The sequence below is a fragment of the Neolamprologus brichardi genome, chromosome 9, assembly GCF_056152115.1.
Source record: "Neolamprologus brichardi isolate AB-2024 chromosome 9, ASM5615211v1, whole genome shotgun sequence".
In the NCBI taxonomy this organism is placed as follows: Eukaryota; Metazoa; Chordata; class Actinopteri; order Cichliformes; family Cichlidae; genus Neolamprologus; species Neolamprologus brichardi.
Genome location: NC_142112.1, coordinates 40,911,295 through 40,935,643, shown reverse-complemented (window position 1 = coordinate 40,935,643; position 24,349 = coordinate 40,911,295). Strand labels below are relative to the sequence as shown.

At 47.1% G+C, this 24,349-nt stretch overlaps 3 protein-coding genes across 5 annotated transcripts in view; all 3 read right to left on the bottom strand.

The window, feature by feature from the left end:
- kmt2ca (lysine (K)-specific methyltransferase 2Ca) overlaps positions 1–2,130 on the bottom strand; it is a 42,819-nt gene extending 40,689 nt beyond the window's left edge. Inside the window, exon 1 of the mRNA XM_087846726.1 lies at positions 1,725–2,130. The gene's annotated coding sequence lies outside the window, so the exon portion shown is untranslated. The remainder of the gene's footprint in view (positions 1–1,724) is intronic.
- Positions 2,131–2,632: 502 nt separating this feature from the next.
- xrcc2 (X-ray repair complementing 2) lies at positions 2,633–5,621 on the bottom strand. Its single transcript, XM_087846711.1, has 6 exons — positions 5,528–5,621; positions 4,303–4,384; positions 4,180–4,215; positions 3,961–4,110; positions 3,628–3,889; positions 2,633–3,256 (listed from the first exon to the last, which is right to left on the bottom strand). Exons 1-6 carry the CDS (start codon positions 5,546–5,548, stop codon positions 2,929–2,931), a joined length of 879 nt encoding a protein of 292 aa, XP_087702837.1. The 5' UTR covers positions 5,549–5,621; the 3' UTR covers positions 2,633–2,928.
- Positions 5,622–9,970: 4,349 nt separating this feature from the next.
- LOC102800246 (uncharacterized) lies at positions 9,971–23,039 on the bottom strand. 3 transcript variants are annotated; one of them, XM_087846671.1, is made up of 7 exons: positions 22,815–23,039; positions 20,088–20,229; positions 16,600–16,875; positions 15,833–16,374; positions 14,611–15,759; positions 12,067–13,158; positions 9,971–10,940 (listed from the first exon to the last, which is right to left on the bottom strand). In XM_087846671.1, the coding sequence occupies exons 2-7, from the start codon at positions 20,218–20,220 to the stop codon at positions 10,407–10,409; spliced, it is 3,726 nt and encodes a 1,241-aa protein (XP_087702797.1). In that variant the 5' UTR covers positions 20,221–20,229; positions 22,815–23,039; the 3' UTR covers positions 9,971–10,406. The 3 variants fall into 3 exon arrangements, with proteins under 3 accessions (XP_087702797.1, XP_087702794.1, XP_087702795.1); XM_087846668.1 differs by lacking the exon at positions 9,971–10,940 and having other exon boundaries at positions 11,926–13,158; positions 22,820–23,039; XM_087846669.1 differs by lacking the exons at positions 9,971–10,940; positions 22,815–23,039 and adding an exon at positions 20,475–20,577 and having other exon boundaries at positions 11,926–13,158.
- Between the last annotated feature and the right edge of the window lie 1,310 nt (positions 23,040–24,349).

The following is a 24,349-nucleotide window of genomic DNA, read 5'->3' as shown; positions in this document are numbered from 1 at the left end:
GCATCCTGCGTTGTTAAAGGACGCTGAGACATCTGAGACGCTCCCGTGGGACATCTTGTTGTTTTTATTCTGAGGAGGTACACTCAGCTGCGCCGCTGTCGGGTGGAGGCCAGCACCACCCTGTCTCACTGCAGGAAACCCCACTAACCAGACCTGGTTTCACACGCCGCTGCGGCTCAACGATGGCGCAAACCATAACCGGGATTATTTTACTCACTGACCTAATTTGGATTATTTACCGTGAACTTTATTAAACCTGGAAGGACAAACGGGGACACGCAGAGGACGGCAGGCCCAGACTAGCCTCATCGCAACCAACCAATCACCAACCGGAACCCAGGTTACTGTTCCTGAGGGTCCCGCCCCCTCACGACGGCTGCACAGGTGCTCACTGAAAAGTTTGAACCTTCATTTGTGTGAGCTTCTGTTGCGCTCAATGACCTGTGGTCACATGCCCTCCAAACGTCCAATCAGGGGTGGGAAGAGCCCAGCTGGCTGGAGCTGAACTAAACAGCGAGCGCATCTGAGCTTCTGCTGAGGAACGAACACAGTGATCATCTCCACAAAATCACAGCTGATTAAAACACGATTAACCTCTAACGCCCACGCTTCCTGTCGACGGGCGGCGGGGTCCCTTCAGCTCGGCAAACATGGCTGAGGAGGAGCTGCAGCAAACACGGCACGGAAACATGGCTTTACGGCGACGTTGAGTTCAGGCACAGGAAGTAAACAAAAACACTACTGGCTGATTAGCTGTGTGGGCGGGCAAACATCTATGTCCAGGTGAATTCATGGACATAGATGGATGTCATATCTGGTGTTTGTGGATGCTGGTCTCATCTTTGATCCACGCCACCAACAGCTGCCTGACCCGTGCACCTCCACCTTAGACTGTAAACTACACCTGTCTCCATATTCTGACTGTTTACAGACAAACGGATCAATCAGTGAAAACTAACCAGCAGATGATCCGATTGACTCGATCAGCACCTGTGGGATTACTGGAACCAGACTAGGTTTGAATCTCGTACAGGTGAGCGCTGCTGTTGCCTGTGGAGGTACCATCCCTCTGCTCTGTGTGCCAGCTCCAACATTAATGTAATCCAGCTGTTTTAACCGGGACCGATGAGGTGCAGCTCTCTGGTGTCAGCTGGTCAGAGTACTCACCTGCACAGGTGCACAGTGTTTACAGTGTGCTGATTAAACGGACCTAGTGCATATTTTGGTGTGTTTTTCACTTTTCTAGCTGCTGTGCGTGTACCTGCCCAGGTGTGCCCCTGACACCAGGCGAGAGCTCAGTGTTGTGTCTGGTGAGGTTAAGGTTTCAGGTGAGCCTCGCTGGGTGGCTGTGTGTGGGTAACCTGCTGGTTAGCATGCTAATAAGCTCGCCTGTCACAGCGGCCGTGGAGCCCGGTACTGCCGCCTGTGATCCCGCTCACAGCCCCACACGCTCGGCGCGGCCTCGGTGAGGGTACCGGGAGCCGTTCGGTGGTTCTAACTCGCTGTTTAAAGGCTTTCCCCCGGCCCGGAGCGGCTAGCGCTTAGCCGTTAGCTCGCTCGGACCGCCCAGTTGACTGATCACTTCTCTGTTAGCGTTAGCGTGCAGGCTAGCTGTTAGCAGCCCGGTCCGCGGCGCGCTAGTGGCGGGTCGGGAGCGGCGGCAGGAAGCGGGCCGTTTAGCGAGCCGCGGGAGTGTCGAGAGAATAGGGAAGAAGCGTCCTTACTGATTCGATGCAATTCTCTTTTTCCTCTCCAGCTTTCAGCCAACTTAGAGCGACGACTTCAAAGCCAGCAGCGAACTTCTGCCAACCTCAGCCTCCGTTTGACACGCCTGGCACGGCCGGGTCTCCGGCGGAACATTCCCGGCGGAGCACGGAGGGAAAAGCGCGGTTTTTACTCCGAAAACTGGCGAAAAATTAAAGTTGAAGCGGTCGCTCCGTCACGGAGGCCATGTTTGGGAGCAACCGAACCACCGCCTGTCAGTGCCAGCAGAGGAAGTAGGTCCCGCAAAACACGTCCCGCCTCGCCGGTCCGCACGCTCCCGTCAGACCCAGACACGGGCGGCGTGTACCGTGGATCGGCCTGTGAAAAGTGCCGGTGTGCAAGCCTCCACGCGGGCACCGGGAATATTTGTTTGTGTTGTGTAAAAAGTGTGTCTGACCCCGCGGAGGGATCAGTTGGAGGACTGCTCTGGTGAAGCGGCTCTGTCAGCAGACCTGGAAGTCCCGGAGCGGAGCGCGAGGATCCGGACCGCGCCAGGCACGTGCCCGAGCACGGAGCAGAGGGCCGGGGTCAAGGGTCAGGTTAGTGTCGACCCGAGAGCGCCACGCCTGCAGGAAGAAGTTCCGGTTATTAGCCACTAAAGTTTAAAAGAGCCAAACTGTCAGTGACGGTGACGTCATCACCCTCATCACAGGGACGCTGACGTGGTGGGCGTGTCTGTCTTGAAAACAGTGATGGTTATGATCGTTGTTTCATGTATTATGTATGTCACACAGGAGAGGATAAGCTCCGCCCACAGTACCAGTGTACCTGACAGCACCTGGATCTGAGGCCACACCCACCTCAGTTATTATTAATTAATTACAATCTGCTGATGGGTCTGAGTGCAAACAAACACACAGGTCACAACATACATGTCCAGTTTATTGAACACAAACACTAATGCTGACCCTTTGGCCCCTAACAATGACCTCATCCTGACCCCACCCCCCCATTTTCCCTGTGCAGTCCCACCTGTGCAGCTCATTAGTCTGCTCCTGTTTGCACTGTGGGCCGAGCACAGAATCAAATCACACAGAAAAACACGCAGATGAAGGAAACAGTCTGTGCTGTGAGGGGCGTGTCTGCGGCGAGGGCTCAAATGTGATTGGTCCCTCAGCCAGATGACGGACATCTCCCTGATCCATGATTGGACCAGAGTCTGAGTTACTGACGTGCAGCACATCTGTTCTCCTCCGACAGGAACTCCACTCCTGCCTCCGTCACACAGAAGGAGCTGCTCCAGGAGGCCTTGACCCTGGAAGAGGAGGTGGTGCAGTGGACGGTGAAGATCTGCTGTCTCCTCTGCTCCTGGTCGTGTCCTCCTTCAGCAGCCATGTTGTCTCCTGGCTCCTGCCTGGAGCACAGCAGCCGGTGGGTCACCAGCCTCTGCCAGGAGCGGCAGAGGTACGACCGCTCGGAGTCTGAGGAGGAGGAGGGGACGCCGGGCCTCCTGATGGCGTGACAGGTGGCGAAGACAGTAATTCTGTAATCCCTGTGGGGTAGGAGGAGCCAAAAATCAGAAAATGAGTGAGCCAGAGTCCAGAACAGAACCACCACAGGCTCCACTCAGGCCGGGATTTGACCCAGCAAAACACAAACAAACCAACATTTTACACAAACACCCGTCAGAGCGTGAGCGACTGACCACCCTGACCTACGGTGCTGACACTGCAGTGTGACCACCAGGGGGCACTCTGCACATGTGTTTGTTTGGCGTACCTGAGAGAGAAAAGCTGCGCACATGACCGTGATCCTATCAGAGCTCAGCGGAGGCCTTCAGAGTGGTGATGTCACGCAGCGCACTGTAACACATGACCTGCGAGCAGCCTGAATCAGTCTAACTCCAGGATACGGTGGACCCACCTGAGCAGGCGTCCCAGCAGCTCCGCACACCTGCTGAGCTTCTCCTCCTGTTTGGTGTAGCTGGCCCCACCCTCGCAGCGATCTACCCAATAAAACGCGGAAATGCTGTCTATGAGGATGAGCGCCAGGGCGGGCCGTGATGCCAAGGTGGTCTCCAGGAAGTGGAGGGTGAGGAGGAGCTGCGAGGAGGAGTAGCAGTGAACAAACAGGAGGCGGGACAGACACGAGCGCAGCGCCGCCTCGTCTGCTCCGGCCAATAGCGCTAAGGACCCGGAGAGAAAGGGTTAGTGTGTAACTTCCTGTGTGTGTGTGTGTGCGTGCGTGTGCATATACCTGCGCTCAGTTTGCTGTCCAGGATGCTGACCAGGTGTAACATGTCCAGGCTGTAGTCGGTGTCCACAAACACCACATCCACCTCCAGACCCCCAGCGGCCTCCGGCAGCACGCAGCGGCACAGCAGGTGATAGAGCAGCTCCGTCTTACCTGAGCAACACACACACAGAGTTTACATCCGGGTTAAAGGTGGAGGCACTTCCTGCATCGTGAACTCACCTGTGCCCTCCAGCCCGAACAGCTCCACCACCGCACCTGAGAGCAAGAAACAACACATACAGTGAGACAGTCACCTGACCGACAGCATGTGTCAGCTGTGAGTGGGTGGGCGTGGCCAGTCACCTTGGTCGGGTCCTCCATCTTCTGGAAACAGACGAGGCTCAATATCCTTCAGGCAGCGCCGCGCCTCCAGACGAGCTAACAGCTGACAAGACGCACACAGCGTTACACTCTGCTGCAGGATATACACTGGACCATATTACACTCTGCTGCAGGATATACACTCTACCATATTACACTCTGCTCCAGGATATACACTCTGCCATATTACACACTGCTCCAGGATATACACTCTACCATATTACACACTGCTCCAGGATATACACTCTGCTGCAGGATATACACTGGACCATATTACACTCTGGTCCAGGATATACACTGTACCATATTACACACTGGTCCAGGATATACACTCTACCATATTACACTCTGCTGCAGGATATACACTGGACCATATTACACTCTGCTCCAGGATATACACTGTACCATATTACACACTGGTCCAGGATATACACTGTACCATATTACACTCTGCTCCAGGATATACACTGTACCATATTACACTCTGCTCCAGGATATGCACTCTGCCATATTACACTCTGCTCCAGGATATACACTGTACCATATTACACTCTGCTCCAGGATATACACTCTGCCATATTACACACTGCTCCAGGATATACACTCTGCCATATTACACACTGCTCCAGGATATACACTCTGCCATATTACACTCTGCTCCAGGATATACACTGTACCATATTACACTCTGCTCCAGGATATACACTGTACCATATTACACTCTGCTCCAGGATATACACTCTGCCATATTACACACTGCTCCAGGATATACACTCTGCCATATTACACACTGCTCCAGGATATGCACTCTGCCATATTACACTCTGCTCCAGGATATACACTCTGCCATATTACACACTGCTCCATATTACACACTGCTCCAGGATATACACTGTACAGATCATTACACACTGCTGCAGCACGTAGACTGTACCACACTACAAACTAAACACGTGTTTTGAGGCCTGGCAGATTTCCCGGCAGCATCTCCAGCTGTGCAGAGCTCTGCTCAGTGAAGGTCACAGCAACACACCTGTACCAAACTCGAACAGGTAGCTGTCTGTTTTCTTCCTACATCACTTGAAAGCAGACACACACCCTCTGACAGTTACCGTCACGCGGCGCTAACAGCGCTCTCACACAACGTCATTCTCGCTAACAGCGCGGTCACGTGACACACAGGCAAACACGGGCTTCGGTTTCTCACCTGAGCGCCGCTCTCGCTCATCTCAGCAGAGCTGCTTCTCCTTCGGGACCCGCCACGGCTGTTTTGAACTCACTTCCGGTTTCCGCCGTTTCATCGTAAAGCAACAGCACCTGGCTGCAGCCACTGGGGAGCGCCATATTGCAACCTCCACAGCAACCGGAAACATGTAACTTCAGTTAAATCGAGTTTGACAGGGAAAACTAAATTGTGTTTTTAACACTCTGGGTTTATTAAAAAAAACCCACAACCCCTTCAGCTCGTTTCAGCTCAAAAGTGTCCATGTGTTATGTTTTGTCAATGCGAGAGTTGAGCCTCGGTTGAAAAATGTATGGTTTTCAGGGTTTTCCTCGGATTCCCTGGGTCTTTTCCCGTGTTGTAGTTGTGTGTCTTATTTTGAAAGGATTATTTACGCGTTACCATAGCGACCAGAGAGCATTAAGGGGCAGAGAGGAGGATGTTACTCTCAGTGTTGTTGGCGCATTTCAGGAGGACGCTGCTAATAAAGTTACACAATTACACAGCTGAATTCACGTTTATTACATTTACAAAATACCACAGTTTTTGTCTTTGTCTGTTTGTCTGTATTGTTTTATTTTGTTTTATTTATCCACAACACCTTAAAGGCCGGTCCGTGAAAATATTGTCTGACATTAAACTGGACCGTGGTGCAAAAAAGGTTGGGGACCGCTGCTGTACAGCACAGAGTGCGTTTAGCTTGTCAAATTTACATAAATCTTTGATCGCTAGCTGTGTGACTCTGTATGTTTGTAAGTTTTCTCCTCAACAAACACAACAATGCCGATGAAACGTTTTGCACGGTTTCACTCTGGATTTATCTTTCTATGAAGGTTTGAACTTTAAGAGTGTTTGAACAAAAGAGATAAGTGTGAAAATGTTCATGCCTGTCTGAGAAAAGTGTATAAAGCATGTAGGGAGGGGTTTTACAGTCTTAAAACATCTATAATACATTTATAATCTATAATAATTGGTAAATGGTATTTACTATTTACCATTTATAATAATTGTAAAAAATAAAGTTGGCTACTTCGCAGATTTCACCTACCACGGGTTATTTTTAGAACGTAACTCCTGCGATAAACGAGGGAGTGCTGTATTATTAATAGTAGAGTCTGGGACATTTAATTGATTAACATCAACATTATTGTGCGCTATTATTTTTGTTCAAGGACAACTAGGACAAACTATAAAACTCTCTCACACCTTGTTTGTTGCCAAAAATGGCAACTTTTTTGTGGTTTTTTTTTACAAAATGCTGTAAAATGTATATTTATTTAAACATTTACCGACTTGACTCTTTAAATTAGCTTCAGTCCTTTTCATCAAAACCAAAATTCTATCTACATTCTTTTTTTTACACTTTAAATGCCAGTTAGGTCATATATTACCAGTAGCTTTTCAGATAAAACAGTAATAAAGTCCTAATGGTTTCATAAATCTTCATTTTTTTTTCATATAAGCATCGGGGGAAAGGCTGTCTTGCAATTGTTGAGGTTCACTATAGTGTGGGCGCTATTTCTTCCAGGATCACTCTTCATTTGTAGGTTTTAGTGGACTCTTAGTACTGTGAAGTGGTTTTCATGGGACAAAGGCTTGTATTCCAAGATCTGGGAGATTGTAGAGATGAGCAGTGATGCCCTTCCTACCATCTTTCCAGAAAAATAAGTGATCTGGAAGCTGTTAGGCTTATTACAGCAGCAGCACTTTCTGCACCTGCAGAAACTCCAGGACACATTTACTAAGTTTTTTTGCAGCTTTAATTTTTTTACTATAACCATATTTTGGCTATGGTTTCTTGTTATGAAATCTTCAAGAGTAAAAGTGTTTTTAGCAGGTGCTTCAAAGCTAAGTGTGACTGGGAAACTCAAAGCTCAATAGTCTGCATCAACAACAATTCACTGCAGCCTGTGTAATATTTGATGCGTCATAATTTATTCCAGTCTGTCTTGCAAATACATGTTTGCGTTGCAATGTCACGCACAAACACACTATTAGATCCTTAAGATCAAACCTGTGTCGTTATTTTGGTCCACTGCAGTGTAGCAGTCAGCACAGAGCCCAGAGGGTTAATGCGTAAACTGTATAAAAATATTATTGATTACAGGATAACACATTAATGTTAATAGCAACTGTAAGCTTTGTACTTTGAAGTTACAAGTATAAACAATGCTGTTACATTTACAGTTACATTTTTTACTGTAAATATGGAAACAAGTGAACAACATTTTATAATAAGTTTAACTGGAATTCTGTACACTGGAAAACAAACAGCACATAAAAACACAAACAAACAGCCAGGGCCTTCATCTGTCCATTAAGTGTCAAACATCACATTGACCCATAGTCTCTGCTTGTCAGCACATGTAAAAAGAGCTCCATGTCCTCCGCGAACTGAAAAACAAAGAAGAAGAAGTCCCTCTACACAGAAACACTGCAGATGACAGGCCAGGCAAACATCTGTTGACCTGTTTGAATGCCTCCTCATCATGTCAGCCTTGAAGTTTTTTTGTAAGGAGAGTAAGACCACAGTGAGGACGTTTCATTTTCATGGACTTTCCACAAGCTGCAGTTTCATTCAGCACAGAGGGAGGAGCACATGAATGTTCTACCCAAGATTCAGAAAATGGTTTAGATGCTGGAGACGAGACATCGAGAGGGAGGCGGGGCTCCACGGAGAGTGCAGCGGGGAGCAGTCCTGAATGCTGACATGACAATAATTGTGTTGCCATATCCCCATGCTGTATGACTGTCATGTTGCAGACAGGGCAGTGAAAGTGCACCGGCATATCATTTTGTCTGTAAGAGAGAAAAACAACATGTAATTTAAATGCAGTTGTATAGAATGCAGTCAGTTTATCTAACAATCAGATTGTACATACTAACAAAAATATCCAAGCCACCCTTAATAATGAAAACTAAATGGTGTGGATCACAAGAGCTGTCAGGAAATGTGGTGAACAAGAAAGAAAATATTTAATGAAAACACGTTTTTCTCTTGATGATGAATGAGCTGAACTGTACAATGTGAAAAGCAACTTTTAAGTCAACAAAGAGACGGCAGAGGTGCTGAAAAGAAGGGCATATTTATAACTTTAACTATGAGGTATATTTAATACCAACAGACCTTTAAAGGCAAAGCATTTTGAATGTGTCCATTTATTTGCTCCTCAGTCTTTGCCCTGACAGCAGGGCTGAAGGTGGGGCACAGAGGGCAGTGAAACAGCCAACACGTGGTGCATTCCTGCAATTCTGGCTTGGAGATAAACAGATAAACACCATATACACGTTTAAGTTCAGGTTTTAGCAGAAATAACACGTTACAGTTAGCATGTCAGAGATTTTCTTTACAAAAATATAATTTACACTTTTATTTGTGACATACGTATCTATTGACATATAACAGACAATTTAACAAAGGCTAGCTAACATCTGGGCAATAAAAAGCAGAACAGAGTAGAGAATATTTATAAATATAAACCTCTTTGTGACAAACTTTAGTGTTGATGCAGGTGGAATGAAAGACGTGAACAAAGTGCAATATGCAGTAAATGGAACAATGTGCACTGATGTCAGATCGTGAAAAGTAGTTCAATAACAAGCAAAAATCAAATACGTTTGAAACTGACCACTAAATGCTAACCAGAGGAGTCAAAAGTGCACATTCCTACTAAAGTTTAGACACCTCGGAGGTCTGACCGTTGTTGTAACGCTAACAAAGAGCCAACATCAGTGTAAGCAAACTAGATGATTCCTAGAATTATATAATTATTAACAGCAAACTTATACATGAAAGACTCTGTGCCAACCTTTACGATCGATTTGCAAGGTTTCCACAGTCGATGATCCATGCAGTGCTACTGTGGAGGTCACGTGTTTCCGGCTACTGTGGAGGTCCCAACATGGCGCTCCCAGTGGCTGCAGCCAGACCCTTCTCCCATAAAGACCGCAGCTGGAGCATTACCGTAATGTTTATAACACTGCGCAGCAGAATGACTCGAGCTACAGCCCTCTGACTTTAACAAGATGTGCAGCCCCTCCCCCTTTGAGCCAGCGTCTAATTGGCTGCCCGTCAAAAACGGAAGGTGTGCTTCACCTGTGTGAAGCTAACGGCAGCATGCGAGTGATCACTGAGGCGCCAAAAGGGGCTGAACTAGTGAGGAAGACGAGGGGTCAGAGGTCACGTTACTGAGGCGGGCAGTCAGAGGTCAGTGACACTAACAGATGAGGCGAGCTAGCAGTGAAAGTGGAGGAGACTCCTGAACAGCAGCATCCGTCTAGTTTATAATCACAAACACAGGTGTTACCAGGGAGGCTGCTGATTGGACAGTCGTGCCTTGCCTGTTATGTGCTGTTAGATGATAAACAGCTGTTCTTGTGTTTTTCTCAGTGAGGCCGATTTTACCTGCACCACACCTGTCCTGACGATTGGTCGTCATGGTGACACTTTAAGCTATATAATCTGAAAACTGATTCTTATTTAACCTCATCACACGGTGACGATGATGAGGGAGGACTTTCTCTGTCAGGACTGGAACTACTGCTAAATACACTCGAATGCTCCAGGCTCACCTGCAGTACCTGTGACGTCCACCAGGGGCTCATGGCCCACATTGATTTAGATTACTCAGAGCCTGACGCGACCATATAAGGATATCCCCTCGCTGACATCATGCAGTTCCATGGGTGGTGCAGCCTGACCTTTGACCTCATTATTAGAAACCATGAACAGCAGGACAGAAAAAAGGAGCTGGACATTATTTCATTTTATTGTTCAAAAACAGTGACACACACACCTAAAATCACTGACACCAGACTTCATAGAAAAAATTAAAACATGTTTAACAAGATCGTCATCAGCCAATCAGAGGAGGCGCTGCATCGTGACAGAGCAGGGGGAGATGGTCACCTGACAATCCTGCAAGTCTCTGTGAACCAGGTAAGTCTGCCTGTGCAAACCTGTCTGTCTCTGTGTGGCAAAGGTAGCCTCAAACCTATCAATCATCTGTGAAGCCCCGCCCCCAGCCTTAGTGAGACCACCAGCCTTCATTCTTCCTCTCCTTTGTGTGGGTTTGGTTGCTGCACTCTGATTGGCTGTTCTAAGACCATGTGACAACTCCTCTGACTCCAGTAGGTATCTGATCGGTGGGCCAACTCTCCTCCTCCGCTGCCGCTGAGGCTCCTCCCCATTCTCGCTCTTACCCTGGGTTCCTTCTTTCCATTGGCCATCAGAAGCTCGAGCACTGCTCGTGGCCATCCCAACTCTGTTGCCTTGGGAACTGTCTACGGTGCTGCGGTGCTGATCGCAGTGATGCAGGAACAGTCTGCTGGCACGGCTGAACTTCCTGTTGCAGATGTGACAGCCGAACAGTCGCTTCGGTCTGTGGAAGACAAACGTCTGCAGAGGACAAAGGTCACGATTAGCTGAAGGCTTTTCAGTGAGTTTTTAGGACTTCCTGATAATAATGAACTGCAGTAGTCCAGCCTGGAAGTAATAAATGCATGAACTAGTTTTTCAGCGTCACTCTGAGACAGGATATTTCTAACTTTAGAGATGTTGCACAAATGGAAGAACGCAGTCTTACATATTTGTTTAATATGTGCGTTGAAGGACATATCCTGGTCAAAAATGACTCCAAGGTTCCTCACAGTGTTACTGGAGGCCAAGGTAATGCCATCCAGAGTAAGAATCTGGTTAGATACCATATTTCTAAGCTTTTCAGCGCCGAGTACAATGACCTCAGTTTTATCTGAGTTAAGAAGCAGAAAGTTAGCAGCCATCCAGGTCTTTATGTCTTTAAGACATTCCTGCAGTTTAACTAATTGGTGTGTGTTATCTGGCTTCATGGACAGATAGAGCTGGGTGTCATCTGCATAGCAGTGTAAATGTATGCTATGTCTTCTAATGATGCTGCCTAGGGGAAGCATGTATAATGTAAACAGAATTGGTCCTAGCACTGAACCCTGTGGAACTCCATAATTAACCTCAGTGTGTGAAGAGGACTCTCCATTTACATGCACAAACTGGAGTCTATTAGATAGATATGATACAAACCACTGCAGCACAGTACCTGTAATACCTACAGCATGTTCTAATCGCTCTAATAGGATATTATGGTCAACAGTATCGAACGCTGCACTGAGGTCTAGCAGGACAAGCACAGAGATGAGTCCACTGTCAGAGGCCATAAGAAGATCATTTGTAACCTTCACTAAAGCTGTTTCTGTGCTGTGATGAGCTCTGAAACCTGACTGAAACTCTTCAAATAAACCATTCCTCTGCAGATGATCTGTTAGCTGTTTGACAACTACTCTTTCAAGGATGTTTGATATAAAGGAAGGTTGGAGATTGGCCCATAATTAGCTAAGACTGCTGGGTCTAGAGATGCTTTGTGAGTAAAGGTTTAACTGGTACATAGCTGATTATTAGAGATAAGTTCAATCTTTAATATGATCGACCTAAGAACTTAATGGCAGGTGCTGTTAGCTGCCCCCTGATTGATCAGTTAACTGTGGCTACCAACCTTTTTTGGGCTCCCTCTGCTGTGTGTGGGTTTGTTTTCTGTGTCCTGATTGGCTGTTCTTTGACCCCGTGACAGCTCCTCTGACTCCAGCAGGTACCTGATTGGTGGGCCGACCATCGTCCTCCTCAGCCTCTGAGGCTCCTCCTTCTCGTCTCCCTTTCTTCTGCCCTTTTCAACCACGTGACTTATGTCTTTAACTTTAGCGTCAAGCCTGTCAATCATCTCTGAAGCCCCGCCCCCAGCCTCACAGAGGCCAACAGCATCTGATCTTTCTCTCCTTCTTGTGTGTTTGGTAACTGCCTGCTGATTGGTCTGATTGGCTGTTCCACAACCCCGTGTTGTCTCCTCTGACTCCAGCAGGTACCTGATTGGTGGGCTGACTGTCTTTCCTGGTCTCTGAGGCTCCTCCTCTTCCTGTCTTCCTCCCATTGAGACCATGTGACCTGTGTCTTTATCTCCAATGTCAGAACAGTCAGTCATCTTTGAAGCCCCGCCTCCTACAGAGTCTTTTGATCTTCCTCTCCTCCTTGTGTGTTTGTTAGCTGCCTTCTGATTGGTCTGATTGGCTAATCCAGAACCCCGTGTTGTGTCCTCTGACTCCAGCAGGTACCTGATTGGTGGGCCAACCATCATCCTCCTCGGCCTTTGAGGCTCCTCCTCCTTCTCCACACAGACTTGTTGCACCTCCCTTTCTTCGTCCTCCTCCACTCTGCTCCTCTTCGTCCCCCTCCTCCCATTCCCTCTCCTGTTCAGGGTCCAGTAGTCGACCAACCAGCTGGGACGTGTTCTCACACGGTTTATGTCTCTTGACCAATAAGGAGCCTCGGTGGGTGCTGTGAGGAGGGGCTTCCTGGGCCTCTGAGGCTCCTCCTCCTTGTCATCCTGGGTGGTCTGTTTTTCCCGTTTGTTTTTAGGAGCTTGGGCGTTGCTCAGGGCCGCCCCACAGCCGTTGCTGTAGAGACCACCTATATTGCTGTGGTGCTGATCGCATTGGTGCAGGAACAGCCTGCGGGCACAGCTGAACTTCCTGTTGCAGAGGTGACAGCCGAAAGGTCGCTTTGGTCTGTGGACGGACGGGTGGAGGGCAGACGCCTGCAGAGGGGAAAGGTCAGACAAAGGTCAGGTTGGGTTAATTAAAGCTAACTAAAGACAAAAGGGGCAGAAAAGTCTGGCTAAAGGTCGGGAAAGAAGAGGTTTCCATTAGGGTGGGTTTTGAATATCAATTTATCGTTTAAAATCAATTCTAGCTTGGGTAAATTTATTTTGCCCAAAATGCCAGAATCTCAGGTTAAACCTCACAAAACTTCAACAAACAGCTAAAACAGTAAATGAGAGCAGGAACACGGATTCTGTACAAAGATGGAAACACAAAGAATTCACTCTGATTTTTGCTGTTTTGCTTCCAGCACGATAAAAACTTCATGCACAGCTCTCTCTCTCTCTGTACTTCAAGAACAGTTTCCCGTCTAAAAATCTGTTTTCTGCATTATTTGCTTGCTTGTTATGCACAAGTCTACCGTTGTTTACAGGCTGTCGGCCGCTGTTTTTGTCCTTTTACTTCTGAAAAGAAAACCTCATTTCTGCTGTTCAATACTGGACAAATTTAAACTTTTTAAAATTATGCAAAACGCTGTGTCTGTAATCAAACCTCTGTAACTTTGCTCTGCTTCACGTCAGCAGCATCAGGTAATGTTCATGTGTTAATTCATGGTTTGCTTTTGTTTTTGATAGACTGCAGAATATTTTTAAGGTCATCTGTTAAAATCCAGGCCAGGAAAGTCGCCTTCATGTTTTCCTGTGTTTATCCTCAGTTACTTCGACACAGAGGCCTCTGCTGTGACGCTCACACTTTGATAAAGTCTCGCAAGTGTCAGCTTTCTTTTTATAGATACAAAAATATGGAAACTTACTGATACGTGATCAGAATTATAATATTTCTGACTGTCTGAGGCAAAATTTACCCGATTCAAATCGAATCGAATCAATTCTAGAAATCAGTGACGATACCCAGCCCTAGTTTCCATGGTTACCTACTTGGAACCACTCGCCATGACTGGTTTTCCACTACAATCTGGTAAGTACTTAATGTACGTGGTCATTGTTATAGCAACGCATCCGAGCGTCCCGTGGCGTGATTAATGTGCAACAGCAAAAAAGGTGGACGTCGAGGCGTGATGGACCCGCTGCTCGGTCTGTGGCGTCGGACTCGGGAACACGGCGTTGCTTTTGTGGCCATTTCTGTCGCTACCCAACTTCAAAAATGGCGCTTTTCATTTTTGTGAATGAGAATGTGAATGTGCCCCTGTTTGGCCACTGACGGGCCAAACAGGGGCACATTTTCATATTTGCTCGAATTTCTTGGAACGCCGGCCGAACAGCACCTGGTACCAGGAACTATGAACTAATGGGGAACCCTGAAAACCACGTCGATCCGAGTAGGTAGAAAAAGAGGCTGTAGTAACAGGTAAAGTTCAAGTAAAGGTCAGAAGACACGGGCTTGTGTTCTGTATCCTGATTGGATGATTGTAAAATATCTGTTGTTACCTCTGACTCTAGAAGGCATCTGATTGGTGGACTGACTGTCTTTCCTGGTCTCTGAGGCTCCTCCTCTTCCTGTCTTCCTCCCGTTGAGACCATGTGACCTGTGTCTTTATCTCCAATGTCAGAACAGTCAGTCATCTTTGAAGCCCCGCCTCCAACAGAGTCTTTTGATCTTCCTCTCCTCCTTGTGTGTTTGTTAGCTGCCTCCTGATTGGTCTGATTGGCTGTTCCACAACCCCGTGTTGCCTCCTCTGACTCCAGCAGGTACCTGATTGGTGGGCCAACCATCGTCCTCCTCGGCCTTTGAGGCTCCTCCTCCTTCTCCACACAGACTTGTTGCACCTCCCTTTCTTCGTCCTCCTCCACCCTGCTCCTCTTTGTCCCCCTTCTCCCATTCCCACTCCTGTTCAGGGTCCAGTAGTCGACCAACCAGCTGGGACGTGTTCTCACACGGTTTATGTCTCTTGACCAATAAGGAGCCTCGGTGGGTGCTGTGAGGAGGGGCTTCCTGGGCCTCTGAGGCTCCTCCTCTTCCTGTCTTCCTCCCGTTGAGACCATGTGATCCGTTTCTTTATCTTCAGTATCAGAACAGTCAGTCATCTTTGAAGCCCCGCCCCCAGCCTCACTGAAGTCAAAAACATTTTTTGGTCTTCGCCTGCGCTGTGTGGGTTTGTTTTCTGCATCGTGATTGGAGGTTCTGACACTTCCTGTTTCCTCTGACTCCAGCAGGTACCTCATTGGTCGGCCAACCATCGTCCTCTTTGTCCTGCGAGGCTCCTCCTCTCCTTCCTCTCTTCCTCCTCCTGTGACCATGTGACCTGTGTCTTCAGCATTAGTCTCAGGCCTGTCAATCACCTCTGAAGCCCCGCCCCCAACAGCATCTTTTGATCTTCCTCTGCTTCTTGTGGGTTTGGTAGCTGCCTCCTGATTGGTCTGATTGGCTGTTCCAGAACCATGTGATGCTTCCTCCGACTCCAGTAGGTACCTGATTGGTGGGCAGACTGTCCTCCTCTGCCTCTGAGGCTCCTCCCTCTCCTCTGCATCACCCTGCGCGTCATTGGTTTGTTCTTGCTGTTGGTCGGCAGCAGCCGGTCTGTGGACGGAAAGGTGGAGATCCAGAGACGCCTGGCTGGTCAAGTTCAGACCACACACCTGGAGACAGGTAAAGTCGAAGGTCAAAGGTCAGAGAAACAAAGGTGATGTGACGTTCAAGTGAAGGACTGACCTGGCAGAGCTTCCACCATCTCTCTGCTCCTCCGTCTGCTGAGGACTCCACCGTGCTGCTGTCATCCAGCTCCTCCTTCCTCGGCCTCCCCATCTTCCTCCTCCGCACGTCTCTGCTCGCTCTGCTGTGATTGGCTGCTGTTGGCCCATGTGACTGCTGCTCAGACTCCAGCAGGTATCTGACTGTCGGGCCAACCATCCTCCTCCTTGGTCTCCGACACTCCTCAGTCTTTATTATGACAGATTTGACTCCTCCCCCTTCTTTCATGCTCTCCTCCCCTCCCCTCTCCTCCTCCTCCTCGTTCTCCTTCCTCTCCTGGATCCGGGTTGTTTGTTCCTCTCCTCGCTTGCTGGTGTGGGACTCATCCTTCTTCAGGAGCTTAATCTTTAGTCTCCTCCTCTTCCCGGCCGCATTTCCTGCGATGTGATTGGTCGATTTGTCAGCCAGTGATGACTTTTGTCTTTCACCACCATCAGGCCACCTCCCCCCCACCTTCTTCTTCTTTTCTTTAAACGCCACATTCTCAGAGCAGAGTCGCTCCTCTGCAGGAGAAGAGAAAAGGAAGTTAATGTTCAAATACTGATTAATACAAAGAACCGATCACTAATCAATAACCCAGATACTGCCTGATGCAGAGAGCCAATCTCCTGTGAGAGGAGGCTGAAGGATGAAAGGTTGGGAGGTCAAGAACACATGAGCAGATTACAGGCTTCCTGCTCTGAGTGGACTTCAAACATCTCATTTAACCTGACACTTACAAAACCCACCCTCAGGAACGTGCACCTCCTGCTCCTCTTCCTGCTCCTCCTCTTCGGCCAGCGCCGGGCTCAGGGGAGCGATGAGTCCAGGAGGAGCAGCCGAGACGTCCGCAGGAGTCGGGGGAGGCAGAACAGAGTGCTCGGAGAACAGAGGCACGCTGGGTAGCAGGGCGGGGCGGTCGGTGCCGTAGGCGCCGCAGCGTGATGCCTGACTCCTGCAGAGCTGCAGCAGAGCGCCCCCTGCTGATTCATCCACCTGGAAGGCGCCGCAGTGGCAGGAAACACCTGAGAGGGGAGAGGCGTACGTGTGAGCGCGCTCTGCTTCAAACAGTTAATGGGGGTGTCCAAATCCTCCCGAGGACGCATCCTTAGACCGATTACGTCACAGCGACGCGCCGAAGGCTGTCCAAATTTGTAGACTCCTCCGAATGCAGCCGACAAATGCGTCCTCCTTTTCCCCAAATTTGAAGGATGGGTCGGGTGTGTCCTTCGTGGCCCACCATATCCCAGAATTCATAGCACGGCCCAGCCAAACTCCAGTTTCCAACAATGGCGGCCGCTACTAAGTTTTAATATTACTCTTACTAATCTTTCTGGGTCACAAAATAAACTTTTAACATATTTTCAGGCGAGAAAGTAGCTGTGTAAACATCAAATATCTGCTCGGTTTATCAAGATATCGCATATTTGCAAAAGTGCTTCGACGTTTTTGGAGACGTCTGCTACCCACCAGCTCGATAGCTCACCGGGAGCTCGAGGGTCACTGAAGCCGCCGAGAACGGCACAACTCCCGGCATCATGTTCAGATCACCGCGGAGTTTCGCTGCTCAGGTTAAACGTGATATATAAGTCACTTAGACAACCTAAAATGTTATTGTTGGGCTTTTTTCAGTGTTTTATTTGTTCGTGAGTAAATCGGTTTGGCTGAGATTAAAGTTATCAGATTGAATAAAACTTTATTAATCCCCCGGGTGGGTTCCTCCTTGGTTTTCACACAGCTGACTAAACGTCAAACAGAAAACTGATTAAACAGAAGTGTGAGACGGTCGAGAGTTTCCTCCAGTGTCCTGTTATATTTTAGATAGCAAGGAGCAGACGGCTGAGTTTATTAAACTCCACCGAGACAGCGGTGACGCAGATCTGAAGGCTAGACCATCCAATTTCACAGCCGTTTACTTCCTGTCTACCCGACCTTCTGAGGACCCGGCCCACGTAGACCGCGCAGGCCGGGTCCTCAGGAGGATGCAGCCCATGAATTTGGACACGATTAATAACTCCGACAGCACCTGGCCATGAAGCGGTCAAGGGTCTCAATGTCAGCACTGCAATGAATTCTGGGTAAATTTAGACATCTGTGAGGAAGAAAACAGCGTGTCTGCTCAGGTGTGTTTACCGGGGCAGAAGGTGTTTCTAATCAGCGGGTGTGGGACAGGAACAGGAAGTTCACCATCTTCTCACCTGTAAAGTGGCTTCACTACAAAGCCCGTGGACTGTGACTCTACCTGTGACTCCACCCGTGACTCCACGTCTGTGGCCGGGTGAGTGAGACGCCCACCTGCCCTAAACCCGGAGGTGGCGCTCGGCGACGAGGCAAGCCCCCTTTTACCCAACATTCACAGAGACGCACCTTGAGTCCGTCCGCCGGCTCGAGCTCTCAGAGGAAACCACCCGGAGCGCCTTCTCCATCATAAACATGGCGTCAGCCAAAGACTCTCCACCCTCAGCTTCATCAGCTCCACGTGAAAGTGAAGCTTGTGTGGAAGGCCCAGAGCTGCAGGGGCAGACAGACGCCTCAGTATGTCCTGCTTCTCCTTCCCCGTTTATTTCACTGCTGTGTATGTGTGGCTCTGTGTGGCTCTGTGTGGACCGGCTCTGTGTGGATCTGTGTGGACCAGCTCTGCAGGGCTCGCAATATCGCTAGCCCGACGTCCCAGGGCTAGCGATTTTTCCAGTCGGGCTACCAAAATCTATCTCTGCCCTGCCCGTCGGACTATCGTAGGAAGGAAAAATATATGTCAATGCTTTTGCATTCTTTCGGAAATGTAGCTGGGTAATTATGTCATTGGCATCGGTGAGCCACTGTCAATATGTGACATATTGAAATCGTTTGAATTTGCGCTTGTTTTTTGCTTTCACTTTGCAATCGCGTGAACTGTGTATAGAGAGCGACAGTACTGATTGGTGAGTGATGATAATTTGCACACCAATTCCTCTGACATCGTCTTATCAATCGTTAGCTTACTATGCAAACATGACAAGTGAAATCTCCCGCAGCTTAAACATGTGAGAGGTTGATCGCGCAGAGAATCGCTGAGCGTTATGTGAGTGCGTGTGTAAAAGCAGCAGGATATATATTTTAGTTCTGCTGAGCCAAATAAGACAGGTCAGGGTGAAGAAGTGACAGCCAAAGAAAAGCTTACCACAAAACGGAAAAGTTATGACAAATCAGACTATAAGGCACAAAGAAAGTGCAGCTTTATGGTTTCATGGACAAAAGAATTTCTGTGGCTGCAACATGACGAGCTAAATAACCAGGGGTGCACATAAGTGGTCCGCAGGTGCGCATTCACTGTCAAAATAAAAAACGCGCACAAGATAAGAAGTTGCAACGCGTGTTTGCGTACATAAGATTTTCAGGAGGAGGACAGACATTTGTTTAGAACTCTTAAAGATGTCGAAAAAGCTCCTTTAAGCAGTTACTTTGGTGTTCCTCCACCTCCAAAGAAATGTCAGGAGTCCGAACCACAAAAGAAGTTCGTATTCTCGGAAAAGTGGTTGCAGGAGGTGAGCTGGCTTCAAACAAATGATGAACGCACAGAGAGGTGGTGCAGAATGTGCCGTGAAAATCCCACTCTAGGACAAAAACAGCCTTTATATGGACGTAAACGCGCGCTGCAACTTTTTATCTGGTGCGTGTCTTTTATTATTTATCTTTTATTTTGACAGCGAATGCGCACATGCGGACCACTTATGTGCACCCGTGTAAATAACATAATGTTCTGCCGGGTGTGTTGTTGGTTCTCCCTCGATTTCTGAGTCGACCTTTGTTACTGGGACCAGTCATTTTAAGAAAGGCCCCCATTAGAAACAAAACATCAATCAAAAAATTGCTCTCTTTCTTATTCGGGCTACTTAAATTTATTTTGGGCTACCAAAAACTGAAGAGTCCCTGCCCAAAGGGCTACCTGGGATTTTGAAATTTTGCGAGCCCTGCTCTGTGTGGACCAGCTCTGTGTGGCCTCTGGGTGCCACAGGGGACCTGGGCCAATGTCTAGCCTGTGGTTCAGGTTCTTCCTTCCTCAGGTCGAGCCCTTCATCACACACTGTTATTACAGCTGCACTATGGTGCATCACTATAGCGACCAGCATAACGGCCTGTGTGTTGGCAGGCTTCCTGTGTTTGAGTCAGTGTTGTACAGACACGTGGGACTGGATATGAGTTTGAAGCTCCGTGTTTCAGGGAGCACGGTTATAAATCACGTGTCCCTGAGTCTCACCTGAGCGTCTCCAGCTTAGCTGCTGAGTCAGCAGATCCACCTGGACGGCGGCGTCCCTCCTCTCGGCCGCCTCGCTCTGACAGCCCACCTCCTTCCTCCTCCTCTCCTCCCTCCTGTGTCCTTCAACGATCATCTGGAACACCTGCAGGGGGCGCCACAGAGGACAAACGTCAACATCATACAGGGCATCACACAGCTGGACGTCCAATCAGCCACAGGAGAAAGTTCAAACGAGCCGACTGCACCACCCAGCATGTGTGGGCGGAGCCACCGTGACAGCACGATGACATCAGAATATTTACATCAGCGTTTCTCTTCCTTCACATAAAAGTGTCCTGTCAAAGCGCCGGCTGTACCTGTGCAGGTAACAAGGAAGTGATGACACACCTGAGTCTGTGCTGGTTAAGCTGGAGGACACGCGCTGCCTTCCTGCCTCTGCTCAGTACTGTAACTGCAGCTGACTTCACTCAGCTCAGACGGAAACACAGAAGTGTCCCCGTGTCAGCTGAGGTCCTGCTGACACGGGGACATCACTGCAGAGACCGGAGCCTAACTAAACATGCAAGAGAAGAATAAATTGATGGGGTTACAAACTAAATTAGATCATCTTTACCTAGAGAAATTGTACTCCTGAGAATATTCAGCAGCTGATTCTGATAGTTTCTTTAATAAGATTCATAATCTCATCCCGTGTATTGACAAGCCGTTCAAATATCTGTGATTCAGTGATTTTTACAAAGCATTTGACTCAGTTGAACATACGTTCATATTAGAAACTCTGCAGTCTTTTGTTTTTGTACAGGAATTTATCAATGTTATAGAGATGCTATATAATGACATTAACAGCTCTGTTTTGCTAGAACATGGTACATGTTCAGGGTTTGAGGTTAATTGAGGGATAAGGCAGGGATGTAGCAGCTCACCACTTCTGTTCATCATGGTTGCTGAGCTGTTGTCTATTTTGATTAAAAACAGTCACATTGACGGGTAAACTGTGATGGGTGAACAGATAATAATCAGTCAGCTGGCAGATGATACCACCCTGTTTTAAAAAAATGAGGACCAGATTCCTTCAGCCTTACAGGTGATCAACCACTTCTCCAAAGCTTCTAGCCTACAGCTGAATATTAATACTAGCTCTGCATGAGTGTCCCCTGCAAGCAATAAATAATATACAGATCAAAAAAGAGGTGAAGTATCTGGGCATTGTAATTTGCAAGGATAAGATATCAACAGAAAATAAGAATATCTGTACCAATATAGAAAAGTGTAAGTTCTAAACAGGTGGCTGCAGAGGGACATAACCCTGTTTGGGAGAATCTTGCTAACCAAAATGGACAGTCTGTCCAGACTCATCTATCCAGCCTTTTCTCTGCCCATATCTCCAAAACTAATTAAATCTATAAATAATCTTAATTTTAGGTTCATATGGAGGAACAAATGTCATTATGTAAAGAAAAATGATATGATTAAGAATTATGAAGATGGTGGTGCTAATGCCGTTGACTTTGATGTTATGAATGGTGTACTAAAATTGAAATGGTTAAGATCTTTCATTAGTAACAAACATTCCTTTTGGAACATTATTCCCAGTGTGATTTTTGGCAAAATGGGTGGAATAGACTTTTTGTTACGTTGTGACTTTGATTGCAGTTCGTTACCTGTTAAACTCTCAGCTTTCCATCAGCAGGTCCTTCTCTACTGGAAATTAATCTATAAACATAACTTTACTCCTCACAACACCCCTATATGGAACAACAGGTATATCCGTTTGTGTAGGAAATCTGTGTACATGGATGAATGGAGATCTAAAGGGATTTGGGCTGTAGCTCATTTTATGGATGAGAATGGGGTCTTATTAAAGCATGAGACATTTTGTGAGAAATTTGATGTGAGATGTACTGCTAAGAGATATAAATCCCTAATAAAAGCCATCCCAGTCCCTTTGAGATCAATGATAAAAGAAGATATCATGCCCTCTAAAATTTCTCCTGGACTGAGGCAGCTCTGCATAGCTGGAGTTGAATTTGGTGACAGCAGGTTTACAAACAAGGTGATCAGGAATATTTTGATAAGTGAAATTTGCCCGAATCCGGTTAAAAGAAATTATATCCTTAAAGAATTTGAGACCATGGCGGTTATGGCGATAAGAAAAAAGTATATTTCACTTCCTGGTCAAAGGAGCTTGCAAAGAAAATGCCTAACCGAGGATATTACATATTCGGATTAATGATGGTGCCTTGGATGTTATACTGTTGTTTGTAAATAAAGTTCTTTAAAAAAAAGTGCACAATGGGAAGAGGCGCTGTCGCGTCGTCCATGTTTTCTACAGTCATTGGTGGAGACGCAGCTGTTTAAACTGACGATCTTCATATAAAGAAAAGTAAAGCCGCTTTTCTCAGATCCAGGAAGAAGGAGAGACTCTAACGATGGCTTTAGTTTAGAAACAACGTTTACACAACTTTATTGTTCAAGCTGTGGATAACCTCCTCACTGACCCGCCCTCCACCTGTGGACCCCCCTCACAGCCTCACGCGATCAACCTCCAACCTTACACGCTGAAGACGTCACTCTTTTACTCTCGCAAATAAACAACAGAAAACAAACTTCAGTCTGTTTGTTTGGCCTGATTCTACTTCTGAGCAGACTTCCGGTAATCTGATTACTTTGGTAGCTGCTGCTCCTGTTTGTTCGAATAAAGATTCATTCAAAAAAACAAAAACAAACCTTACTTCTCAGTGACGTCACAGCGCCTCGTCTCCTCCGTGAAGCCGCCGTTAGCCGTTACTCAGACCCGTTAGCGGGCGGCTGTGCACCGGCGCTGTGAGCTCCGCGGGCCGCTCTAAGCCTCATGCTGCGGGTCTTTAAAGCGGCTGGAAGCGGAGAAATGAGCGCGACCGAGCAGCTCGCTTTTGGCGCCGCTGCAAATTCTTCTTCTTCTTCGCCGCTGTGCCGCGCTCTGCCGCCCCCGAAGGCCGCAGCAGGAACTGCACCCTCACGTGACGCCTGCGCACTAGGACAAACAAACACCGACTTCTTCGTGCTCTCACTAAAAAAGACCCGGACTTTCGGATCCCAAGTTGTTTTGTTGCTTTAATTAATTTATTATCAATAGCAATATAAAATTATGCACAAAATTAACTACTAATGTAAAAAATGTGTTTTTATTTATATATGTTTATTATATAAATAGTCTTTTATTTATTCACAAAATGTAAAAAAAAAAAAAATTATAAAATGCAAAAAACAACTATGTACAATTCAACTTTTAACTATTTAAATTTTCAGATTTTTTCTTTTAAACAAATTTAAAAGGACACAACACAAGACACTGCAAACCACAACACAATAAAATATTGATTAAAATATGCAAAACACAAAGAAAAAAAAATGAAAGCCCAGGTCTTTAATTAAGGGAAAGGTTGGCATTTAGAAATATTAATATCACACTCAACTGACTGTGTTTTATCTTTCCATTGCACTGATGGGTGGACAGTTCTCAGGTGCCTGTGCAGGTTGTTTGTGGAGCCGGCTCTATATGATAGTCTTTTCTTGCAGACTCTACACTCTGCCTTTTAGTGTGAATAAAATTTAAATGGTTCCAGATTTGGCTTCTTTTCTTGGTGTCACTCATTTTCTTTAACATACCTTTCCAATGTAACGATGTTGTCTCTTGTTGTTGCTCCCGGCTCTCTTTCTGTCTCTCTCCCTCCTGCTCTTTTCATGTGCTACTGCTGTTGCCAAACGCAAGGCTCTGTTTGCGCCTCTCCCATCTGTGCTCTGTGCAAAAAAACACGGTTCCCAATAGAGAGTGAAAATGTGACGTCATTCCGGGGTAAAACCACAAAGGATTCTGGGAATGAGTGGCAAGCGGTACTAGCGCACGAAGGCTTTCATATGAAAACAGTTACACAGCAATAAAAAGAAACACAAAAAATGGCAAGAAGCTGTTGTATTATTAACTGCAATAGCTGGTCACATGACAGCCACGGGAAGCCGACGGGTAAAGAGATCGGTTGTTATCGGATTACGTCGTGGAAGAGAAATTGCCATGAAACATGGCTTGAACATGAACATGACGGATGGCCTGGATTGCAGCTATTCAAAGACCAAATATAACGTCCCAGAACATCCAGCTCACATGTTAGTCTGCTCCAAGCATTCCCACAAAGGTCAGTCTTCTGTTGTAGTTGTTACGTAATTTATCATAATTGTTGGTGTAGGTTACAAATAAGTCTTATATTGATTTGAATTGAATTTGC